Source organism: Haliotis rufescens, unplaced genomic scaffold (genome assembly GCF_023055435.1).
Source record: "Haliotis rufescens isolate VD_foot unplaced genomic scaffold, xgHalRufe1.0.p SCAF_10, whole genome shotgun sequence".
In the NCBI taxonomy this organism is placed as follows: Eukaryota; Metazoa; Mollusca; class Gastropoda; order Lepetellida; family Haliotidae; genus Haliotis; species Haliotis rufescens.
The window spans coordinates 21671066-21695881 of record NW_025963780.1 but is presented as its reverse complement, the minus strand read 5'-3'; the positions used below and the strand labels follow the sequence as shown (position 1 = coordinate 21695881).

General features: G+C 41.4%; 1 protein-coding gene across 4 annotated transcripts in view; it reads right to left on the bottom strand.

Moving 5' to 3' along the window:
* LOC124130860 (angiopoietin-1 receptor-like) overlaps positions 1-24816 on the bottom strand; it is a 226133-nt gene that overhangs the window by 15136 nt on the left and 186181 nt on the right. The window contains exons 1-10 of one of the 4 annotated variants that reach the window (XM_048388119.1): positions 10547-10687; positions 9430-9498; positions 8565-8662; positions 7854-7949; positions 4200-4307; positions 3671-3925; positions 3080-3209; positions 2127-2319; positions 885-1551; positions 293-458 (exon numbers count right to left, since the gene is read on the bottom strand). In XM_048388119.1, coding sequence (XP_048244076.1) covers positions 293-458; positions 885-1551; positions 2127-2319; positions 3080-3209; positions 3671-3925; positions 4200-4307; positions 7854-7949; positions 8565-8662; positions 9430-9498; positions 10547-10614 — 1850 coding nt within the window. In that variant the 5' untranslated portion in view covers positions 10615-10687. Of the gene's footprint in view, positions 1-292; positions 459-884; positions 1552-2126; positions 2320-3079; positions 3210-3670; positions 3926-4199; positions 4308-7853; positions 7950-8564; positions 8663-9429; positions 9499-10546; positions 10688-24816 lie in introns of those variants that run through there. The other 3 variants (XM_048388123.1, XM_048388120.1, XM_048388127.1) reach the window with 3 other exon arrangements.

Here is a 24816-nt window from a genome sequence, read left to right as displayed (position 1 = left end):
AGCCTGATCAATAAAGCGTACGCTTGTCATGGCGAAGTTCCGGTGTCGATTCCCCACATGGCTACAATGTGTGAAGTCCATCCATGGTGTCCTCCGCCATTATATAGGTGGAATATTGTTAAAAGCGGCGTAAGACCATACTCACTCACTCACTAACAAGTATGGTACAAATATGGCAAGTGTTCCCTTAACAGATACGCATTTGCAGTGAATGAGACATGTTTGGTAGCTGCATTAGTGCAGGCTAAGGGTAAATAAATAGTGCATGTAAACATTGTCTCATCATGCTTACCCTGAACTGAAGGGGATGTTTGATATCTCGTTTCGAAGGAATGTCATCTTACTGAACTGTGGCTCCGTGAAGTCATAGGTGACACTTGTCGAGTCCACTTTCTTGTTGTCCAGAATGTCCCTGGCTCTCACCCAAATCGTAACAGTGCTCCCGCTGGTAACGTTTTCTGAAACCCAACGATAAAACTTGAGGTATACTTTATACTCATTTAGTTTTGGAGCTTGAATGTTCTGAAACTGATTGTGTCAGTCCAGCATTAACAACGAATATTATACTGTGACAATTCTATTCACTAGTTTTAAGAAAAAACAATTCTTCCTGAAAACAGTAAGCACATTATTCCTCTTGTCAGTTTTGATGTCTTCGGAGCTATTAAATCGGTATGGTTTATTTTATTTTCATAAAGGTTTCTTTTGAATTTACAGGATGCCAAATATGAAAATAAATTTAATTTAAAAAAATTGTCAGTAGATTTCCGTTTACATGTTGATTTATATTCTGGCTATGGATCAAGTTATGTCAAGACATTTACTCGAAGTTGTGATGCTACATAACACATTTGTCATAATACCACAGAGGCTTGACATTTTACCTTGAGGTAAGTGTAAAGTAGTGTTCAAACCGGATATATCATCCCAGTTGGGAGGCGTCTGTTGTGTTATACCTCCTGTCTTGTTGACAGCATGGGTCCACTCAAACCTCACGACACCTCTCAAATTGGGGATGGCCGCTGTGCGTCTTCTACCATACTTATCATCATTCCCTTGGATCACTTGCTTGTAGATTGGCGGGTCTTGCACAATCTGTTTTTTGAGGGGCAGGATTCTGTTGAGATATTTACCATTTTCGTGAACATAGTTGCGAAAATGGTTTTGCCAGATGATGACAAGTGGTTTGGAGGCATTAGTCATCCACTGGAAGCCCTGGTCTTGTACAGCAGTTGATATGTACATGGCGTACTTTGGGTCAGTAGTAACAGATGACTCTTTGTCACACAGGGCAAACCGTCTCATGTATACAGAGTTATTGGCCTTGTCAACAGCTTCAAGGATGAAGGAATACATCCCTGGTTTTTCTGGAAGAAAGGGCACAGGGAAGGATATAGGAGAGGTGTGTTTCACTTCTCCATGGTTTACAGGTCCTGTCAGCTCCGACAGCGCTCCTCCAGTACTAGGTTGGAGTTTGAAGACTTCCCATTTGTATTTGTTCATTCCAGAATTAGCATCAGTCCAGCCTCGCCAATTCAAAGTGATGTGATCCTGTGATTACAAAGAATAACACGTCAGTCGTTTCCATTAGATTCTAGGGGCATTTGCTTCACGTGATAGAAGACGATGATCAAGATGATGGATGTTGTAATCTTTTTTTGCCTTTTCTCGTACGACTCGTATATAACTCAGTCGTGTCAGTAATCGTAATGAAAATATGTTTCAATTGTTTGTATTACAGAAGGAAAGATGAAAGCCAAACGTTACGTCCATTCTAATTTAACCTATGATGGAACTTGTTTTCTTTACTGACATAATATAAGATTCTCGACGGCAGGAAATATGCGAGAAACGACAATTACTTAACAGTTTCTAGTCCACAAAGGAAGATAGTCTAAAACCTGGTAGAACTGTCGTATGTGCCAGCTGGCATCGTTTGAGCTGTAAATATATAGCATATCATTTCCACGACCAAACAGAATCACTATGTTGCTTTTGGTACTAAGGAGAACAAAGTAGACATTGACATCCAAGAAAACATTACTTCTGTGATTCCAAAATGACATAACTAAGTAGTCAGTGTTATTTAGAATTACAGATCAGATATCTACTGTTAATTATGTTACCTTTGTAAATTCGGGAGTAATACGAAACGCAGTGTCGGGGTCGTTGTTTATAGGCTCCACCAAGTCAATGTTAAAGGCCACAGAACTGACTGTATCTTTCCCTATGTAATTCTCAGTAGCTGTCACGCGTCCACTTCCGGTGTCGTACAATTTCCGGAAGCCACCACTTGACACCCGGAATGTAATCGTCAACCTAGATAGTAACGTTATGTGTTCAGATTGTGCAGTAGGACATGTAGGTGCTGTGGAACTCTATTAATCAGGGTGGTAGCATTCTGAGTTAAGTTGCCCTGTGAGGGATGTTCATATTTCGTAATTAATTGAACATTTTACGGAGTAATGGCACACTGACTGCATGTAGACATTTCTAACAGTAATCGCCTGGACAGTTGTGTTTCTGGATTCGCGGGTTTTTACTGTATGAGTGAGTGAGGGTTTGGGGAGATCTGCAATAAGTACGTGATAGAGATTTGAGTAGATAAACCACTGCACTGAAACATCACAAAATCACTCGGTAGAAAGTAAATTTTAAATTTTAAAAATACCATAATTATTAAGATATTTTTGAGAAAAAAATCTTTGAACACATGTGGGATCCTTCTAACCCTGGTACTGCCTAAACCCAGAATAGTCTAAATCATTGAAAGTTATGTTTTTCTATTGATAACAATAAGATCAAGTCCACAGTGGAGCCGTAAAGTGTATATACATAGTTCTCATGATGTGTGAATACAGTACTGTACTAATGCCACTAACAGGCTATATCAGTCGTTTTGGAACACTTTGTTTGGACAATTTTAAAAGTATGTTGATTCAAAATGTATTCATCAAATGATAGTCGAAAACTTTCGACCATATCCGAAAATAATATTCTTTTGATTTGTAATATAAACACAATAGCGTGTATAATACAGTACTCAAACAATCAGATGTGTTATCATACTTTAACTTACTTGTCACCATCATGTAAACGGTTAGTGTACTGTGTTTTGACGGAGCATGTAATTATATCTTTAGGGTCCTGGGAACCGACTGTATTATCACACGTGTGGTCGGAGGGGGCGGATGTTACCAAGGGTCCACCTAGGTAGGGCAAAACATAAAACAACATCTTAAATTGAGAGTAACACTGTCCATGCAACATGCAAACAAAGGAATATTAACACTAACACTTAATTTACTACATATTTTCCTATTACAAACACTTTAGACATTTTAGACATTTAGTGTAGTTGAAGATTTGTTCCATTTTTGACTGAGTGGGACACCAACGCAAACTTAAGGAGTTAAATTGTGGTTAAATAATACAAATGAAGAGTATTCCTTTTCATCTGATATCATAATCATCCATAGTTTTTCATTCCTACACTTTCAGCAAGTAAGTCTAGTCTTTGGATGGAGTTATTAGGGACACGAGTTTACAACGTTATATCCTAGAGACATAGATCTGATAGTCAGCAAATCTCCAACTGAACTAAAGATCTTTTTATACAAGAACTGCGACTTGAAGTTTCATGGAAGTGGACATCCATGTGATTGCTCACTTAATGTAACATAGGCTCTGGAAATTCCAAGACGTGATCCCCTGATGTAAGAAGGGGGTGCTGGAAGATCTCTACATTCGGACATCGCACTTGCAGTCACAGTAAGGTTATTCAGCCTGTCTAGGTTTGTCCAGATGGTGGCGTGTTCTGGCTTCCCTGAACTGTCCGCTATGACGCCATAGATTTCCTCCTGTCCCTTGTGGTAGGAAAAGCTGGCCTGAAGCTGTGTCACCTTAGGTGCCTGTACAGCTTTCACTACATAGAAACATACAATTTGAAATTACACATCAGTGTGATCAAATAGTGGTAACTCATGCAGTGTGTCAACATGCCTCAATGGAATAAACAAAAGCATTTCGAGAAGTACACACCCGATCCTAAGAGGAAACATAGTCAACATGAAATTCAATATCATTTGTCACTGGTCATGAATACCAGATAATTCTTTTTGAAATGTTTATGGTGAAGACTTATCGAGAAATTCATCGATATTATGTATACACAATCCTTATGACTCATCTTTACTTACACTCCTTGCAAAATAATCCAGTGAAGTCGTCCATGCAGTTGCATACAACGGAGGCGCCGTTACCTGTGCATTGCCCAGGAAAACATGGACGTTCGTGGTTACAGTCCTCTGAAATAAATACACAACATCATGCAAAAGGTAACCTCTGTTGGATCTAAGGCTTGAATAGCTGTGAAGTTACAATATGCTTGTCGGCTGGTCAGGCTCGACAACATGGATATTTGTGTGTCACACGACTCCAATGGCATTGGACGTTGTTGATAATGAGTCAATGCCTTTCCTTGTCTAGACTCACTTATTTACGTGCCGAACTTACGAGACACTTTGTTGTTTGTGTTAAACAACAAAGAAAGGGACATCAATTTAACCAATACTATTACATACATGTATATATAAAGACATATAGAAACGTGTCAATCTTTTGGAAGATGTGATGTAACAACAAAAGTGTTCAAGAGGGTTGATAAAGCCAACTAAGTCCCTGTATAAATAAAACGTTTTGGTGACTTCCATACACAAAGTAGTGATACTTGTTTAAAGGGTGTTATTTTAAGATATGTGTTGTCTTCAGTATTTTGAAGACATGTCGGTGTGCCAACAGCATTCTCATCAATATGATAGATATACGCAGTAGATGAGGGTTCCTTTAAACTGTGAGGTAATCAGCTAAAATGGGGTGTAACGTGAAAGATTATTGTATCATAGAGCGACCGGCATGTGTTTGCGTTCATGTACGTGTGTATGTGTTTGCGTGTGAATGGCCGCTTGCAATAGTCCGGACTAATGCCGGTTTTATAGTGCATCCCACTGAGGTACCATGTTTAACTCAGAAACAGTATCCTGAATAAGAACCGGTCGGTTTTTGTTTATTCCCTTAATGCCGAGTGCCAGGTAGGGTAACAGCAAGTACAATCATTTAAATACTTTTGGTATGACGAGGCCGAGGATTGAACCAACGCTCTCCAGGCAGACGCTCTATACACCAGATCACGGGACGTCTCTTTTAAACGAGTTACACAATGAGTCTTTAAAAATAACGACAGTAAATTTAGGGCCAGTTGAATGCAGAGGAATGTAACAGGACCAGTTTTACGATCAGAGTGACATGCCCCTATTTCTGACATACATAAACGTCTGATAAGAAGACGAATGCGCTTGCATAGGGATAGGGGTCGATGTCTACCTTTGGCCTTTAAGTCAGGATCATACCACCAAAAGTATTTCACATCAGTCAATATCATGTACATTGCTCCTTCCCTTAGCCCCAGCCTCGTGATTCTTGAAGAGGACTAAATTCGTTTCAGAATCAAGATGAAGGCACTGTATGATAATTAATAATATTAGTCTCTACTTAATAATGTTCACATGGTCTTAAAATACAGAGGTCTTTCGTGTTGATATCAACATACATTTGCACGAAAGAGTACTCAGTTATATGAAGTCAATCTGTAAATAATCGAGCCTGACAACACAGTCCGTTTAACCCGCCTTCGACAAGCAAATGTTGCTGGGGACCTCTAAGTTTACCCGGAATCACAATGGGTCGTTACCGAAGAGAATGAAGGTGCTTTGTTCAAAACGAACCCTTTCTTTATGTCATATTCAGTGGCACATTGTTAGGACAAGGGGTGCGTTCAGCCATTACGGGTATGTTACTGAAGATACATGTACACATGTTAATGGTAATTGTGTAAACCTGTACGGGTAAGTGTGTACATCTTGTACTGGCAATTGTGTACACCTGGTAATTGTAATTGTGTACATCTGTACGGGTAATTGTGTAATCTTTTACTGGTAATTGTGTACACCTGGAACTGGTAATTGTGTAATCTTGTACTCGTGATCGTGTACACCTGGCACCTGTAATTGTGCGCACCGTTACGGATAACTGTGTAATATTGGACTGGTAATTGTGTGCACCTGGTATTTGTAATTGTGTATATCTGTACGGGTAACTGTGTAATCTTGTACTGGTAATTGTGCACACCTGTCACTTGTAATTGTGTGCACCGTTACGGGTAATTATGTAATATTGTACTGGTAATTGTGTGCACCTGGTACTTGTAATTGTGTGCATATGTACGGGTAATTATGTAATCTTGTACTGGTAATTGTGTGCACCTGGTACTTGTAATTGTGCGCACCGTTACGGTTAAATGTGTACATCTGGTACTGGTAATAGTGTACAACTATACTGGTAATTGTGTGCACCTGGTACAGGTAATTGTGCATGCGGTTACCAGTAGTGTGTGCACCTGGTAATGGTAACTGTGTACAAAGGGTACAGGTAATTATGTACACCTGGTACTTGTAATTCTGTGCACCGTTAAGGGTAATTTTGTACAATTTGTACTGGTAAATCTGTACATATCTTGTACTGATAATTGTGTACACTTGTACTGGTTATTGATAGATAGTATTTTTTTGAAAACACAAAATTACTAGTTTTTCAGCGACCCTTCGAACTACAGTACGTCCCATACATGAAAACTGACAGCTATATTTCCCGTAAATGTGTGTGCGTGCGCGTGCGTGCGCGTGCTAGACTGGACTAATGCCGGTTTTAAAGTACTAGCCCTCTGAGATACCAACAAACTGACTCAGAGCCGACCAGTCCTTGTTTTATCCCGTTAATGGCGACCGCGAGGCTAGATAAAACCAAGCACCATCTTTTTAACTTATTTTGGTGTGACGCGGCCTGGGATCGAACCTACGAGCTTACGCTCTCCAGGCCGGAGCTCTGGCAACTAAACAACGGAGGTGTAGTCCTTTAAACGAGTTTCACATTGAGTCAATGGTCTCTAAAGAAAATATAGGGTTCGTTGTATGCAGAGTCATGTCACATGACTAGATTTCTGATAAGCCTGACATATCGCTATTTCTGACATATACAAATATTACTGATAAGAAGACCCACGCTCTTGCACAGGGACAGGGGTCGAAGTCTACTTTGTATTATCAATTCAGGATCATACCACCAATAGTGTATCTCAACAGTCAATATGCATGTCCCCTTTCTTTTAACCCAGCCACGTAATTCGTTTCAGATGCCAGATCAAGGCATTGTATAATAATTAATAAAACTAGTCACTTTTAAATCATGTCCAAATGATCTACAAATCCGGAGATCTTTCTGTCCAGATCCGATATATGCTAGATAATGCTATATGTGAATTTCCGTCTCGAAAGATTTGGCCCTGGCATTGTTATCACAGATATTTTTTATTATTTTTTGGGGGTTGGTTTATTTTTGTTCTTTAACATCGTACTCTGGCAACTGAATATTCACATAAATGATGACAGAATGTACCCCCTGTAAAGGATAGCAAAATATCCCGTAACTGGTAACAAAATATCCCGTTAATGTCAACAAAATTACGCGGAAAATATAACAGAATATGTCGTAAATGAGGCAAGAATGCCTCGTAAATGATAACACAATATTCTGATTGGCATGCGCAGATAACAGAATCTGGTATTGGTGGAGTGAAAAGATTACTAAAATTAGTTCCTGGTGAAGGTCGAGAGTCAATGCAGACAGGATGAACTATCCATTACTTCACATCTTATGACACAAACCCTACACCAACCGACTGTAACAAAATGTGTTGTGATCTCTTACATTGATCTTCCAACTTTACACATGGAACCTACCTCCAGTACATGTGTCGCCAGTATATCCCGCCCTACAGGTACAATTGCCGGGGGAGGTGCAGGTACCGCCATTAGCACACCCGGGGTAGCATTGAGCTGTAAAACATGTAAAATGTATCAACACATGAGATGAATTGATGACTGGCAAGGACGGAATAGTACATGTCCAGATTTGGACAAGTAAATCGACATCGAAAAAGTCAAACATTTTGTGTTATGTTTGTGAATTTGTTGTTCAACGCCACACTCGCGGCCTGTAAATAATCGAATCCGGACCAGACAATCCAGTGATTGATATATAAGCAACAAACCACAATGTCAGTGACCGGTTTGTCTCTTCAATGCTATCACTTACAGGCCACTGTGATAGAGCTGGAGTTTTGCTGAGTGCGGCGATATAAAACTTAACCAAACAAAAAAGTATCGATTATTTAGCTGATCGCGATTATATTAATTTATATAAACCATGAACAAAACATAAATACACATATATCTTAATATATGAATGCATTCATACATTACTCCACCTTCCCCGGGAACACAAATAGAGTTGTAGGGAATAACAAGGATTTTGTTAAAGATCGGTTTGTAGTGGCTATATAATCGCCTACATAAATGATGGGACTATTGGCTGACGATAGTCACGTATGAACTTGTGGATTCACTGTAGAGTAGATGTGAACAGTATCAATCACAGTTATGTAACCTCACCAATATTACAATTGTTATCGCGGTTGTGTCTCCAACCAGGACAACACTTATAAGCCGTGGTTGTAACTGGTGTTTGGATAACTTCATGATCACAGCAACTGTAACAAATAAGACCAGATTGGTATAAATTTGTATAAAACTACTTTGTATCTTCTCTTACAAGCAACGTACGAGTACATCCACTGTTTATCCGTTCAAGACCTCATATTTCAACAGGAACCTCACCAATATCCCTCTTTAAAATTGTGGTGCGTAAATAATCCCTTCTGCACCAGACAATCCATTGATTGATATTATGAGCCACGTTTGAGCCACGTGGTCGGGAAAGGATGACACGTCATCAACCAAGTCACCATTCCTGACCACCCGATCCATTCAGTCGCGTCGTACATGCATAATACAAGTTGTGGGTGACCAATTGTAACCCGGATTTCCAAGTGGGGTCATCTGACGAGCACTGGAGGTTACCTGCCCTATGTCAGAGGTTTTCTTGCAAAAACCCATGCCAGGGATACATTGTAGATCAGGTGAATTGTTTCATCATAGGACCCGTGGGGATTCCTAGTAAGAATAGAGGTCCCCAGGAACCCTTGCTTGTCGTGACTGAAAGAACAGGTGGTCAGGCTCAGTGACTTGGTTGTTTGCAAGTCATCGTATCCCAATTGCATTTGTCAGTGCACATTTTGTCAGTCACCGGATTATCTAATCCAGACTGACGTTACGTGACTGGGCCTTGGTAAGTCCGGCATTGAATAGAAAACAAACATATGGTATTACTGTTCTAATAGCCATGCAAAATATATGTTATGCAACGTGTGGCTGTCAATATTTAGTGATGTTAAGTAAAGTTTAGGAAACGACTTACTGCCACCAACAATGATACGTGCAGATTGTTGTGCTCACGTAGGACACCGTCTGGTATGGACACACGTGTCTGAAAGTAACGAATTATTGCTTAGAATCAAAAGATACCGCTGTATCAAATTTCTTAAATTTTGTATCTTAATTCAAAGGGAGGCGTATGTCACTCCCCTAGTTTGAATATGAATAAACATATATTCAATTAACAAAATAACAATGTTAAGAATGTATACAGGTCCATCTGCAGCCAAAGTAATTACCTGTTCAATCTTATTAAAAGCACATATCGATATATACTTTGATATGATTACACTAACATTTGTTAAAGAGTAATTATAATACCTAACAGATGTATGCTCGTTAAGGAAGATACTCGGTGGATGTACACACTAATTAAGGCTACATGACAAACAAATATATGCAATAACGGAGACAATAAATACAGCATACATCATCAATTTTGTTTTTAAATTTATCAGCGTTATCTATATCATACATCACCCGAAAGTAATAGATATCTTATATAAATGTAAGTTAAAGTTAGATAAGTTCAAATGTGGGGAAAACAATGGAAAATGAATTGGTAATAAGCTGTTCAAACATTCAGTCCAGGTAGGTTGCAAGGCGACCACCTGCCTGCGATATGAAGCTGCTTTTAAGCAACTGCATTACAACTTATGCTCATATATTGTATAACACTGATTATGAAACCTATCTTGTGCTTGATGAATGGAATGACGACTCGTTATTAATTAACATTTCAAACAGAGTGTGATAGAAAGTCATGCATCATTAGAAGGACAACGATTGAATAGAGGTTTGACATAAAGATTGAATAGAGGTTTGACCTAAAGATTGAATAGAGGATTGACATAAAGATTGAAAAGAGGATTGACGTAAAGATTGAATAGGGATTGACATAAAGATTGAATAGAGGATTGACATGATGATTGAAAAGAGGTTTTGTACAATAACTGTTAACTTTTAACAAATGGTTACGATGTCGGTACTAGTTTGAAAATTTATAAATGTGCAATGATATATATATTGATATATATATATATATATATTCTTCGAACAAACTTGCGCAAAATCATATAAAATCAAATCAAAGAACTTACCCGGTCCATTGCAAAGAATAAGGAACAGAAACACATAATAGCAAAACTACATATAATTTTGCATCCATCCTTGTGACGCAAGAGAATGGGTAGGTTGGCCGTGTTATATAGTGTTGAACAAGGAAGTAAGAAAGCAGTTGATATCTGATAACACTGAGACGTTGTGCCCCCGAATATTTGCTTAAGACGGCAAGATAAGCTACCTTTTCAGTCATGACAAAGGTCAATCCGTGCTACCTATTTCAATAATGACAAACGTTAATTAGTGCTACAATTCTTTTTAATGTCAAATGTTGGTGCTGTTTTTCTAAGTGATGGCAAATGTTAGTCCCCTTTTTTCAGTAATGTGTAATCTTAGTGTTGTCTTTTTCAGCAATGGCAAATGTTAGTGTTACCTAATTCAGCAGTCGCTAAAGTGTTATGTTTTCTTACCTATCTTGCTAAACATGTACATCAGCAGAAGGATACTTTTAAATTGTTCAATTTTTGGATTCCAACAGCGAAAGACAAAATGAGAATGTTTTAACCGCACTATGTTTTGTCAATGAGAAGAATGAAAAAGGTACAAAAATAACAACTAGAATATTTAACATTGAGATCTCTAATCAGAACTAGTTTCACCAGTCTGAGCCATGGAAATATTTGTACAACCTATTTTGATTTCTGTGCACACGCTAAACTATGAGTCAGGGTAGGCCTTTGTCGCTAAGCAGAGAGAGTTCCCGGGGTGTTTGGGGATTTTGCCTTCAAGAGTGATTGATAAGTTTGTGTGGGGACCGTTGTCCCGCAAAACAGCCAGTTTCCGGATATTGAAGAGTTACTTCCCCTGGATACTATGTAATGGGTCGATCTGTGGTTTTTTACGACAATCTCACTTGCGTCTTACTGTTCGAATTGGACTCAAGATGACAGTGGTGGTGGTGAATGGGCCCAGGGTAGATTTTGTGATAGAATGTAGGTATGATACGCTTTAAAATCGAGGATGAATCTATGAGACTAGATCCTCGATGGTGCTTTGTAAATGATGCCTGAGAGCTGGATCTAAAATATGTTACTTTTTATCTATTCGAAAAAAGTATACCAATTTCCGGATTTTGAAGAGTTACCTCCCCTGGATACTCTATAATGGGTCGACCAATGTTTTATTACGACAATCTTACAGGAGCTTAACTTGCTGTGGACAACATTAAACGCATCAATGAAAATATTCGTTTGATCAGAATTAGTTTTCAGGAATAGTCATGGGCTACAAGTTTAACCACATTGGCACAGGTGCTTGGTTGCGAAGACACCATGAGAAAACCATTCAAGGCATCAATAGCGAATTTCTTAAAAACTGGCAGATTCCAGCTTGAGATATATCTCAAAGATAACACCTGACGGAGGAGATATTGCGGTATTATGGAACGTTCAGCTTCCAAAGGCTCTTGTCTAAATACTTTTGACTGGATAACATCAAGCGAAACTTTGAGGCATTTATAAAAAGACATGATAACCATAGTCCAACCTTGGTAACCTCAGTGACTTATATATATGCGACATGGAGGACTTATTTTTGTCTTAGATACAGATTTAATGAGATGTATCATTTGGTTATATTTAGCAGCTGTGTGTACAATGTGTTTGAACCATGTTAGCCTCTGAAAAAATTGAGTTCAGATATAGAAAATTGGATCAGGCGCAAGATTGAATTTAATTTGTGTGATCTTCATTCTTGTAATTATAAGAACAGAGCTACTTATTTTGAAATCATCAATAATGGATAAACACAGTTCAGGACTTATAATACGTCCTTGATGGGTGCCATTTTTAAAAATGCCCATTCTTGTTTGATAGAAACGAACAAATCCGACGAAACATTACATTTCACACCAAGTTGGTGTCCCTTAAAAAGTAATATTCGTCTACAAAGCATATATTACGCCTTTCAATGTAAAGGAATACACTTAACATACGTTCCTGACTGCCAATGTACATGTATTTCAAAGTACTTCAGATTGCAAACATACTACTAAGTTGTTGTTCTTTTTAAGATCGTCTATTCTTAACACCTGATTGTGTTTTAGAACATATTGCTCTCAAGAAGTTTCAGGTGACTATTTTGCCCATGATTTTCCACAGGTAGATGTTATAAGTATCTGTCTGTATGAAGTTTGGGGACAGGAATAACCAACACATGTGTGAGTGTTTGTATGTGTGTGTAGAAAAGAGTATGGGTGTTAATGTCTGTCTATGTGTGAGTGTTTGTATGTGCGTGTGGAAGGGAGTATGGGTGTTGGTGTCTGTCTATGTGTGAGTGTTTGTATGTGTGTGTGGAAGGGTGTATGGGTGTTGGTGTCTGTCTATGTGTGAGTGTTTGTACATGCGTGTGGAAGGGAGTATGGGTGTTAGTGTCTGTCTATGTGTGAGTGTTTGTATGTGTGTGTGAAAGGGAGTATGGGTGTTGGTGTCTGTCTATGTGTAAGTGTTTGTATGTGTGTGTGGAAAGGAGTATGGGTGTGGGTGATTGTGCCTGTCTATGTGTGAGTGTTTGTATGTGTGTGTGTTGAATGGGGTATGGGTGTTGGTGTATGTATATGTGTGAGTGTTTGTATGTGTGTGTGGAAGGGAGTATGGGTGTTGGTGTCTGTCTATGTGTTAGTGTTTGTATGTGCGTGTGGAAGGGAGTATGGGTGTGGTGTCTGTCTATGTGTGAGTGTTTGTATGTGTGTGTGGAAGGGAGTATGGGTGTTGGTGTCTGTCTATGTGTGAGTGTTTGTACATGCGTGTGGAAGGGAGTATGGGTGTTGGTGTCTGTCTATTTGTGAGTGTTTTTATGTGCGTGTGAAAGGGAGTATGGGTGTTGGTGTCTGTCTATGTGTAAGTGTTTGTATGTGTGTGTGGAAAGGAGTATGGGTGTGGGTGATTGTGCCTGTCTATGTGTGAGTGTTTGTATGTGTGTGTGTTGAATGGAGTTTGGGTGTTGGTGTATGTATATGTGTGAGTGTTTGTATGTGTGTGTGGAAGGGAGTATGGGTGTTGGTGTCTGTCTATGTGTTAGTGTTTGTATGTGCGTGTGGAAGGGAGTATGGGTGTGGTGTCTGTCTATGTGTGAGTGTTTGTATGTGCGTGTGGAGCAAGTATGGGTGTTGGTGTCTGTCTATGTGTGAGTTTTTGTATGTGTGTGTGGAAGGGAGTATGGGTGTTGGTGTTTGTCGATGTGTGAGTGTTTGTATGTGCGTGTGGAAGATAGTATGGGTGTTGGTGTCTGTCTGTGTGTGAGTGTTTGTATGTGTGTGTGGAAGGGAGTATGGGTGTTGGTGTCTGTCTATGTGTGAGTGTTTGCATGTGCGTGTGGAAGGGAGTATGGGTGTTGGTGTCTGTCGATGTGTGAGTGTTTGTATGTGCGTGTGGAAGAGAGTATAGGTGTTGGTGTCTGTCTATGTGTAAGTGTTTGTATGTGCGTGTGTAGGGGGTGTGGGTATTGGTCTCTGTCTATGTGGTAGTGTTTGTATGTGTGTGTGGAGGGGGTGTGGGTGTTGGTGTCTGTCTTTGTGTGAGTGTTTGTACATGTGTGTGGAAGGGAGTATGGGTGTTAGTGTCTGTCTATGTGGTACTGTTTGTATGTGCGTGTGGAGGGGGTGTGGGTGTTGATGTCTGTCTCTGTGTGAGTGTTTGTACATGCGTGTGGAAGTGAGTATGGCTGTTGGTGTCTGTCTATGTGTGAGTGTTTGTACATGCGTGTGGAGGGGGTGTGGGTGTTGGTGTCTGTCTATGTGGTAGTGTTTGTATGTGCGTGTGGAGGGGGTGTGGGTGTTGGTGTCTGTCTATTTGTGAGTGTTTGTAAGTGCGTGTGAAAGGGAGTATGGGTGTTGGTGTCTGTCTATGTGTGAGTGTTTGTACATGCGTGTGGAGGGGGTGTGGGTGTTGGTGTCTGTCTATGTGTGAGTGTTTGTATGTGCGTGTGAAAGGGAGTATGGGTGTTGGTGTCTGTCAATGTGCGAGTGTTTGTACATGTGTGTGGGTACAATGTGTGAATCCCATTTCTGGTGTCCCCCGCCGTGATATTGCTGGAATATTGCTAAAAGCGGCGTAAAACCATACTCACTCACTCATTGTACATGTGTGTGGAAGGGAGTATGGGTGTTGGTGTCTGTCTATGTGGTAGTGTTTGTATGTGCGTGTGGAGGGGGTGTGGGTGTTGGTGTCTGTCTATGTGTGAGTGTTTGTACATGCGTGTGTAAGTGAGTATGGCTGTTGGTGTCTGTCTGTGTTTGAGTGTTTGTATGTGCGTGTGGAGGGGGTGTGGGTGTTGGTGTCTGTCTATGTGGTAGTGTTTGTACATGCGTGTGGAGGGGGTGTGGGTGTTGGTGTCTGTCTATTTGTGAGTGTTTGTATGTGCGTGTGGAAGGGAGTATGGGTGTGGGTGATTGAGCTTGTCTATGTGTGAGTGTTTGTATGTGTGTGTAGAAAAGAGTATGGGTGTTAGTGTCTGTCTATGTGTGAGTGTTTGTATGTGTGAGTGTTGAGGGCAGGAGGAGGATGGGTGCTAGTGTCTGTCTATGTGTGAGTTTTTGTATGTGTGTGTGTGTCCTGAAGGGAGGAGGAGGATGGGTGCTTGTGTCTCTCTGTGTGTGAGTGTTTGTATGTGTGTGTGTTGAGGGCAGGAGGATGGGTGCTGGTGTCTGTCTATGTGTGAGTGTTTGTATGTGTGTGTGTTGAGGGCAGGAGGAGGATGGGTGTTGGTGTCTGTCTATGTGTGAGTGTTTGTATGTGTGTGTAGAAAAGAGTATGGGTGTTGGTGTCTGTCTATGTGTGAGTGTTTGTACATGCGTGTGGAAGGAAGTATGGGTGTTAGTGTCTGTCTATTTGTGAGTCTTTGTATTTGTGTGTGAAAGGGAGTATGGGTGTTGGTGTCTGTCTATGTGTAAGTGTTTGTACATGCATGTGGAAGGGAGTATGGGTGTTGGTGTCTGTCTATGTGGAAGTGTTTGTATGTGCGTGTGAAAGGGAGTATGGGTGTTGGTGTCTGTCTATTTGTGAGTGTTTGTATGTGCGTGAGGAAAGGAGTATGGGTGTTGGTGTCTGTCTATGTGGTAGTGTTTGTATGTGCGTGTAAAAGGGAGTATGGGTGTTGGTGTCTGTCTATGTGTGAGTGTTTGTATGTGTGTGTGGAAGAGAGTATGGCTGTTGGTGTCTGTCTGTGTGGGAGTGTTTGTATGTGTGTGTGGAAGGGAGTATGGGTGTTGGTGTCTGTCTATGTGTGAGTGTTTGTATGTGCGTGTGGAAGGGAGTATGGGTGTTGGTGTCCGTCGATGTATGAGTGTTTGTATGTGCGTGTGGAAGAGAGTATAGGTGTTGGTGTCTGTCTGTGTGGTAGTGTTTGTATGTGCGTGTGGATTGGGTGTGGGTATCGGTGTCTGTCCATGTGGTAGTGTTTGTATGTGCGTGTGGAGGGGGTGTGGGTGTTGGTGTCTGTCTATGTGTGAGTGTTTGTATGTGCGTGTGGAGGGGGTGTGGGTATTGGTGTCTGTCTATGTGGTACTGTTTGTATGTGCGTGTGGAGGGGGTTTGGGTGTTGGTGTCTGTCTATGTGTGAGTGTTTGTATGTATGTGTTGGGGCCGGGAGGAGTATGGGTGCTGGCGTCCGTCTATGTGTGTGTTTGTATGTGCGTGTGTGAAGGGGGAATTGGTGTTGATGTCCGTCTGTGTTTGTGTGTGTGTCTGTGTGTGTATGTTTGTGTGAAGGGACCTAGTGGTTGTTGGTGTGTGTGTGTCTGTCTGTATGTAGATGTCGAGGGGCTATGGTTGTGTGGTATATGTCTGTGTGTCTGTATGTGTCTCCTTGCGTGTATGTATGTGTGGAGGCGGTATGAGTGTCTGTGTGTTTGTATGTATGTGTCTGGAGAGGGGGTGTGGGTGTTAGTATCTTTCTGTCTGTGTGTGAGTGGGTGTGGATGTGGATGTGGGTGTGGGTGTTGGTGTGGGTGTGGGTGTGGGTGTAGGTGTGGGTGTGGGTGTGGGTTTGTGTGTGGGTGTGGGTGTGGGTGTGGGTGTGGGCTGTACATGTAGAGACAACACGTACAAAGTATATGACACAGGACTAGTTACTTTCAGTTGCATATGATCATGTATATGAACCGCTATATTGGCTCAATATGTTTTCATAAGACCTATGATCTTACAATTAACGAACAAAATGTGGATAGTAAATGTTGACATATACAGACAGTTAACTACATGTAGGTCATCATTTGCGGCAAGATCAAAGGTACTGAAGGCGAAGAAGAAGAATCTTTATTCTAATGAAGCAGTGACACGCAAATGATATACATCAAACATAATTATTAAAGTACCCCAAAATATTATAGCTGGATGACATAAAATCATCTGTTGAATATTTCGACTGACATGCTGTTCAAAGGGCGATAAATCTAACTCACTTACATCGTCTACTGATGAGTATGCAACGGACTGTGATACACATCGCATGAACCTAAAACTCGTTAGATACCGCTACCGCCGTGGTCTAGTTGTAGAGCGTCCGCCCGGAGAGCGGAAGGTCAGGGTTTGATCCCCGGCCGCGTCATACCAAAAGACGTCCAAAGATGGTACTTGAGGTTACCCCGCCTAGCGCTCGGCATTAAGGGTCCAAAACACGATTTCTTTTATCAGATACAGGATGTTTTAGGCCATTGCTATAAAATATTTTCTCTGTGAAAGGATGCGCCGATAGATTTTATTTTTCATAGGTCATCCAGCATGTCCTGCAAACACATTTTGGCGTTTAAGTCCAGGGCAAGTGAATCTTTCCCATTTGTTTTCCCGGAATATGTTTTGATTAAAAAACCTCCCAGAATCCCGCCTCACCGGTTCGTAATGCCGTTCGGACACCATGACATGTAACAAACCAGGAAAGAAACTGTGACCACCCGATATACTATGACATATGAGTGGGTGAGTAAGTGAGTGAGTGAGTGAGTATTATTTTACGCCGCTTTTAGCAATATTCGAGCAATATCACGGCGGGGGACACCAGAAATGGGCTTCACACATTGTACCCATGTCGGGAATCGAACCCGGATCTTCGGCGTGACGATATAACGCTTTAACCACTAGGCTACCCGACCGACCCTATGACATATGACAAGCCAGGAAAGACATTGTGGCCATCCGAGACACCATGAAAATTAACAAGCCCAGGTAATACATTGTGACCAACTGAGGCAGCATGACATGTAACAAGCTAGGAAAGACATTGTGGCCATCCGAGACACCATGAAAATTAACAAGCCCAGGTAATACATTGTGACCAACTGAGGCAGCATGACATGTAACAAGCCAGGAAAGACATTGTGGCCATCCGAGACACCATGAAAATTAACAAGCCCAGGTAATACATTGTGACCAACTGAGGCAGCATGACATGTAACAAGCTAGGAAAGACATTGTGGCCATCCGAGACACCATGAAAATTAACAAGCCCAGGTAATACATTGTGACCAACTGAGGCAGCATGACATGTAACAAGCCAGGAAAGACATTGTGGCCATCCGAGACACCATGAAAATTAACAAGCCCAGGTAATACATTGTGACCAACTGAGACACCATGACGCAGTTTACCATGAATACCCCACTCAGACACACTTTACCGACTCCGAGCCGACCAGTCCTTGTTTTTAGCCCCTTTATGCCGAGGCAGGGTAACAACAAGTACAATCTTTAAACGTCTTTGGTGTGACGCGGCCAGGGATCGAACCCCAGACCAAAGCTCTCCGTGTGGACGCTATACCACAAGACTACGGAGGCGGTCTTCATAAACAAAGAAGTTAAAAGGGATGAGATTAAGTAGTGTTAGAGCATAAGATTTGATGGAAACTGATACCCCTGATGAAAGCTGAACCGTTGTCATTAGTGTATTTCCAAAGATAAGATAAAAAAAAGCTTATTCGATCTCGGAATTGAATAAATAGTTTAATAAAAACTATATACATTACTACATGACCGGAGTTTGACAGGGGGCTCGAACTCATTTATAATGACGAAATACTCGACAAAAGCAGTCAAAAGTGCCAGGTTAACAAGCGCCTGGTGCTGAGATCGTATCCCGGTAGTAACCTGGGCCCCGTTCCACAAAGTGATCTTAGCGCTAAGTTGACGGGCCACCCGTGCACCCTTGCAAATTGTTCTATTCAGCAAACAGCCCAAAACCGAAACTCCACAACATATCCGATTACACTGACCCAGCTCAGGCTGTCCCAGTTCTCCGTGCGCTACTGACTCCCTTGTACGTCTCCCAGACAATAGAGAATAAATTTAAAAGGAATCCAGCTCAAGTCTAGAACGATTTGGCAAGCCTAGATTACCTTAATTCTATCCATGAAAGTAAGCATTAATAAAAAAATATTGTTCTTGGCTGCTTCAGATTATATTTTGTAGATACATATTTTTAACTATGAAAGTTGTTCTGACACTGGCGCTGTCCCTATTGAAACTGTTTATAAGAATTTCGAATTGCCGTCCATTGTGACAAGTGAGGATTTCATATAGTAATCGTTGATGCCGCGCTACACTATAATAAAAATTATAATCAAGTTGACTAGTATGTACATTACTACAGTGAACATGTACATGACCATGCCCTTCGTAATATCAAATACTAATATATTATTGTGTGATGAATTCAACTAGATCAGTGGTAACATGTGATATTAATATTCAGTCATTTTTTCCTGGTTGGTCCATCTATGTCTACAAAATGAAAATAATACAATTAAAATGGAGCATAGAACAATTCTTAATTTCAGGCTAGAGCTGTGGAAATCTAGACTTTCCCAATCATTATAGACTTGAGTTGGTCTCATTTGTACATCATTCTCTTGGGTTAACGTCACAGCTCATACCATACACTAACAAGACCAGTTTGCCCCCGCCGGAGCTCCTGGATTTTGGTTATATCATCTTATATGGCCAACTCTGCTCTGACGTAAACAAGAGCCTTATCAGCGAGGGTCCTTTATCATCCATATGTGACTGCTAATAAAAATCTGATATCTCTTCCCAAAGACCTGGTTAATTATTATATATTTTCTGCTGAATATTCGAAATAAGAGTGAGTGAGTTCGTACTACATATGTACACGGTTCTATTTTAAATTACAGCGCTCCATTATGAAAACAAATTGTTTTAACGCCGCTCTCGGCATATTCCAGTGATATATGACGGCGGTCTGTTGTATATAAAACAAATGCAAATTGAATCTTGAATCTTGAAAGATGTAACATTTCCGCAAATAAGTATCACATGATGTATACAGTATATCAACTGCGCTGGGCTGGAGCACACATTTCCTACCCCTCTCCCTTCGGCAAACACCTCATGGGGGTTGCAACGAGGTCACAGGTCAAGCGTGCACTCGCCAGTTGTCTGATACGGTCAAGAGTAAGATCTTCCGGACGACCACTGCACTAGAGGTACATGTATGTGGATTGTCGATGAGGTATTACGTGTTTGGAACTGGGAGTTGAACACTAAGCACTTTTAGAGAAGAGCTCACAATAAAACGTTATGGACTTGTGTTTTCATTTCAAGACGTACATGTATCAGGTTGAACTTCTACGACAGATGTTACATGGTTACCGCTTCCTAACTGTAACATAAACTGAACTTTACGCCTTTTATACACATTTGTGATGGGGCGACAATGCGACAACGAGACATAGTTTGACCTTGAAAATGTCGCGTTTTTTTTTTTTAAGGCATCGTCGCCCTTTTGTAAAATAAAGAAAGCAACAATACGACCACGGGACAATGCGACAATGCCCCTTCCATAGAGATCCGTGCAAATAAAACTGAGTTATGAAATAGAAGTCTGACAGGAAAGGAAGCCTTAGGAATCATGTGCGTCGGGGGCCAGCGCCATCTGATTGTCCGTTAACAGTTGTACAAGGCGGAGCAAAAAGCATCGTTTTTCCGTCCATTTTACGCTTGAAAAACTCGACCCTTTTCTGGACACTTTCTAGACGCTAACCAATTAATCAATGTTAATGAATTTTTAGTCGTTTTTCCGTCCAATGACCACATACGGAAAAAAACGACGTTTTCGTGTTTGCAGTGTCTTAAAAATTCGACATTTTTAACACGCGGAATCATCTCCTGGAATATTCCTTATATAAATGAACTACGACGATTTTTGTCTACTTTTCGAATTGATTCTGAATGGTTCATCTAATAAATACACTTAAATCTGACCCAATCTGTCAATAAAACTATATCCTGGTTCCTTCAGTAGAAAGGTAACTTCCTTGTGTTGGTCGACCAACTTTGCTATTGACTATTGGACATTGTCAGTTTGCCACGCAACTCGACCTAATCAGCTGTGAGATAAATCACCAGAAATAGCATATGGTCATGACAGTATGGGGCGTTGCAGTCGCAAGATGCAACAGTCGATGCGCCTTTGTTGTCTCATGCTGTCAATGTCAGCTGTTGTTGTCTCATGCTATTGATGTCAGCTGTTGTTGTTTCACGCCAGACCGTCATATTCCATTACAGCCCTTAAATTAGCCAATCTGGAACAGCAAACCAGTGGTTGATAGCATGATCAACATCACACGCCCACCACTCATTAAAACCTATGAATACCTTTGTAAACCAGTCCGTAAACGAAAAACGGTCGCCCGAATACAACAGAGATGTCAATGACGAGGTTCAATGCACGAGGTTCACGTCCTAAAAGAGGGATGGCGTAACAACACACTTAACAATGTCAAAATCGGGTGTGACCCACATTTGCGTTGACATAGGCGAGGCAGCGGCAGCGCATTGATGGTTGGTTGGTTTGTTGTTTTACGCCGCACTCAGCAATATTCAAGCTATATGACGGCGGTCTGTAAATAATCGAGTTTGGACAAGACAATCCAGTGATTGACATCAAGAGCATCGATCCACGCAATTGGGATCGATGACATGCATAAACCAAATCAGCGAGCCTGACCACCCGATGCCGTTAGTCGCCTTTTACGACAAGCATAGTCGCCTTTTACCAGCGCATTGATGACACAAGATGATTGAAAACAGACAACCGGGTGTTGTTCCAAATGTTACCTAAAGATTGGTCCAACTGAGCCAGCGTTACCTGCTGGTTCTGATCCTGTCGTAGGCGTCTCTCCTCTATCTCATCCCAGACATGTTCTATGAGGGAGTGGTCTGGGAAACAGCCGGCCATGGCAATACAACAATGTTACGCTGCCCCATTAAGAGTGTGAGAACATGTGCAACATGTTGGCGGCGTTGTCCTGCAACGTGACGTTACGTCCCTCCATTTGCACAAAGGATAGAACATGATCTCGAACGATGTTGTAACTGTAGCGTACGTCACGTCATTCAAATTGCCGATCAACAACGATATACTGTATACTGTCCTAGTCTTGTTTTCTTATCCTCGGATGCTTTCTCCACACCTCCACACCAGACCGCCTCCGTGGTCCTGCGGAAGAGCATCCGCCCGGAGAGCGGAAGGTCCGGGGTTCTTGTTGTTACCCTGCCTGGCGCTCGGCATTAAGGGGCTAAAACAAGGACCGGTCGGCTCGGAGTCAGTATACTGTGTCTGGGTGAGGTATTCATGTTACTCTGCGATATGGTATATCAGTGTGCTTCATATAGGCATTAGTCCCGACTAGAACAAGCAGACGCACGCACGCACGCACGCACGCACGCGCGTGTATGCACGTAACTGAAATACTTATCAAAAAGGCAATTTTTCTTTGAGGCAGGATATATTTCGGTCACTGCTTCAAACCACGCAGTTAACTTTTACCAAACAATTCACGTTGATGTGTTTTCTCTCCACCATGTTTGTATACAGCAAACACCCGTTAATCTGGACAAATCAACCTATTTATTTCGGGACCAGAACGTTGGTCCAGTATTGACAGAAATCCGGATTAGTCACACTCCGGTTGACACAGATACCACTGTAGTACTTAAAATTAAGTTATGTACTTTCCGAACCAACGCGACGTAATTGAGTTTTTTTTAATAATGCGTACATATTTTTTCTACTTGTCATATGAGCTTTAGCGCGAACATATCCGAGTATCCGAGAGAGAGAGAGAGAGAGAGAGAGAGAGAGTGAGAGAGAGAGAGAGAGAGAGAGAGAGAGAGAGAGAGAGAGAGACCACTAGGCTTCTCCACCGCCCATATAGTATCGACTGACCACGGATCATACGCCGGATGATTCTGGGATTCTATTTGTCATATGTGGTTAAACGCACGATGATATAAACACATTATTGGCAAGGATCGGCTGCTCAACCGACCCCCACCCCACCCCCTTCACGGATCGATAATATGGGTTGATGATTAGCCTCCTCTCTCTCTCTCTCTCTCTCTCTCTCTCTCTCTCTCTCTCTCTCTCTCTCTCTCTCTCTCTCTCTCTTCCGTTGTAATATATGTCGTATATGAATCTGTTATATGACTGTGATTAATGGCGGCAATGGTTTGTCGAAAATTGTTTAGATTTGTGTTAAGAGACAAAAACATTGATCGTTTGTACGAATTGAAACAAATGTGCAGGAGATCAGTCAAGCAAGCAAGCAAGCAAGCAATACTTTATTGAGTATGAAGGCAATAAGCCCATATACAATTTAACAGTTTCCAAGCATGGTAGAGGCAATATTCAAAATTTTAAACATTGTTTAACAAATACTTTCTTCTTTCATACGCATGATAATTACACAGGCAAATTGATTTTATTTTGTTCTGTATCGTCTGTGGCAATTATGGTTTTAAATGTATGCATACTAACATTAGTTATACATGTCTTTGGTAGATATTTACTTCTAATGGCATCGAAAGTACCACATACAAGTAGCAAATTAAATTCGTCCTCTATACCTCGATGACATATAGGACAGTTTCTCATGCATATGTCGAAGCTTTAATCTCTAATTGCCTAAAGATATTCTTCTGGTTCTAACAAACTTTAATATTATCCATAAAGGAGATATAATGAACTGTTATTAATAGCAGATATACATATTTTGATAAAACATATTAATAGCACCCCATTTCTGATGTGCCCCGCTGTGATATTGCTGGGATTTTGCTAAAAGCTGCGTAAAACCGTACTCACTCACTCACTCACTATTAATAGCACAACCCTTCAACTTTCTTATTGAACATTTTTTATCTCCAACTGTTTGTGACAGTCAAATAAAATCAAAACCATGAGAAAATAGTAGATATCTAATATACTAACCGCAAAGGAAACATCACCATTGATAGATGTATGAGAAAACTTATTTGTCCAAACACTGTAAAGATACTTTGAGACATATCAAGATGAAACTTGGCAAAACTGATCATCAGGGTTGATATTAAAGTGTCAAATGTTCTTAAAGTGAAATACATCACTAGTCTCTGGGCAAATGGCATCACAAGTCAGTATCTCGTGTGTCCGCCATGTGCATTGATGACTGCCATGCAACGTCGATACATGGAATGGATGAGGCGGCTGATAAAGGCCATAGGCACTTGAGCCCACACTCTGAGGAACGCCTGACGTAGTTCAGCTGCAGTTGTCAGCCGTCCTTGAATCTCGTCCCACAGGTGCTCAATGGGATTTAAATCGTGATTTTGAGGACAGGCCACTGCATGGTTCAGATGCCATTCTGCTGGAGGAAGTCTTTTGTTGCTCTCGCAGTTTTGGCACGGGCGTTTTCATGCTTAAACTCGTGGTTGTGGCGACCTGCCAAATGAGGTATGGCGTGTGGTCCCAAGACTTGATCCGAGCTACTGTGACATCATTGCCTCTCCCTGGACCGATGTTCTGGAAGACCACAGGGCCGGCCACTGCAATTCGACCCCACACCATGATGCTCGGACCCCCCAACGAGTCTCTCTCAACAACACAAGCATCCAAATAACGTTTCCCACGGCGTCGCTATCTGCTGTTGAGATGCAGTAACGGCTCTCGTCCAGAGGACTCTTCTCCACCGCTGCTGGTGCCAATGCTGGTGCTGTGTTAACTACTGAAGACGGTGCCGGCGATGATGTGGTGTCAGAATGGGTCCTCTGTGTGGCCTGTGACAGTGGAGGTGTCTGCTCGTCAATCGTCGACGCACGGTGTGTCGCTGGTTTGTCCCCATGGTCTGTCGAGCAGTTTCCGAATCTTGAAGATACTATCGCACAATTTGACGATCCTGACGTCGGGTTGTGACCCTTGGTCTTCCAGTACGTTGCCGGTCATCTGTGGTGTTGGTGGTCTGGTACCGTTGCTGGAGCCTG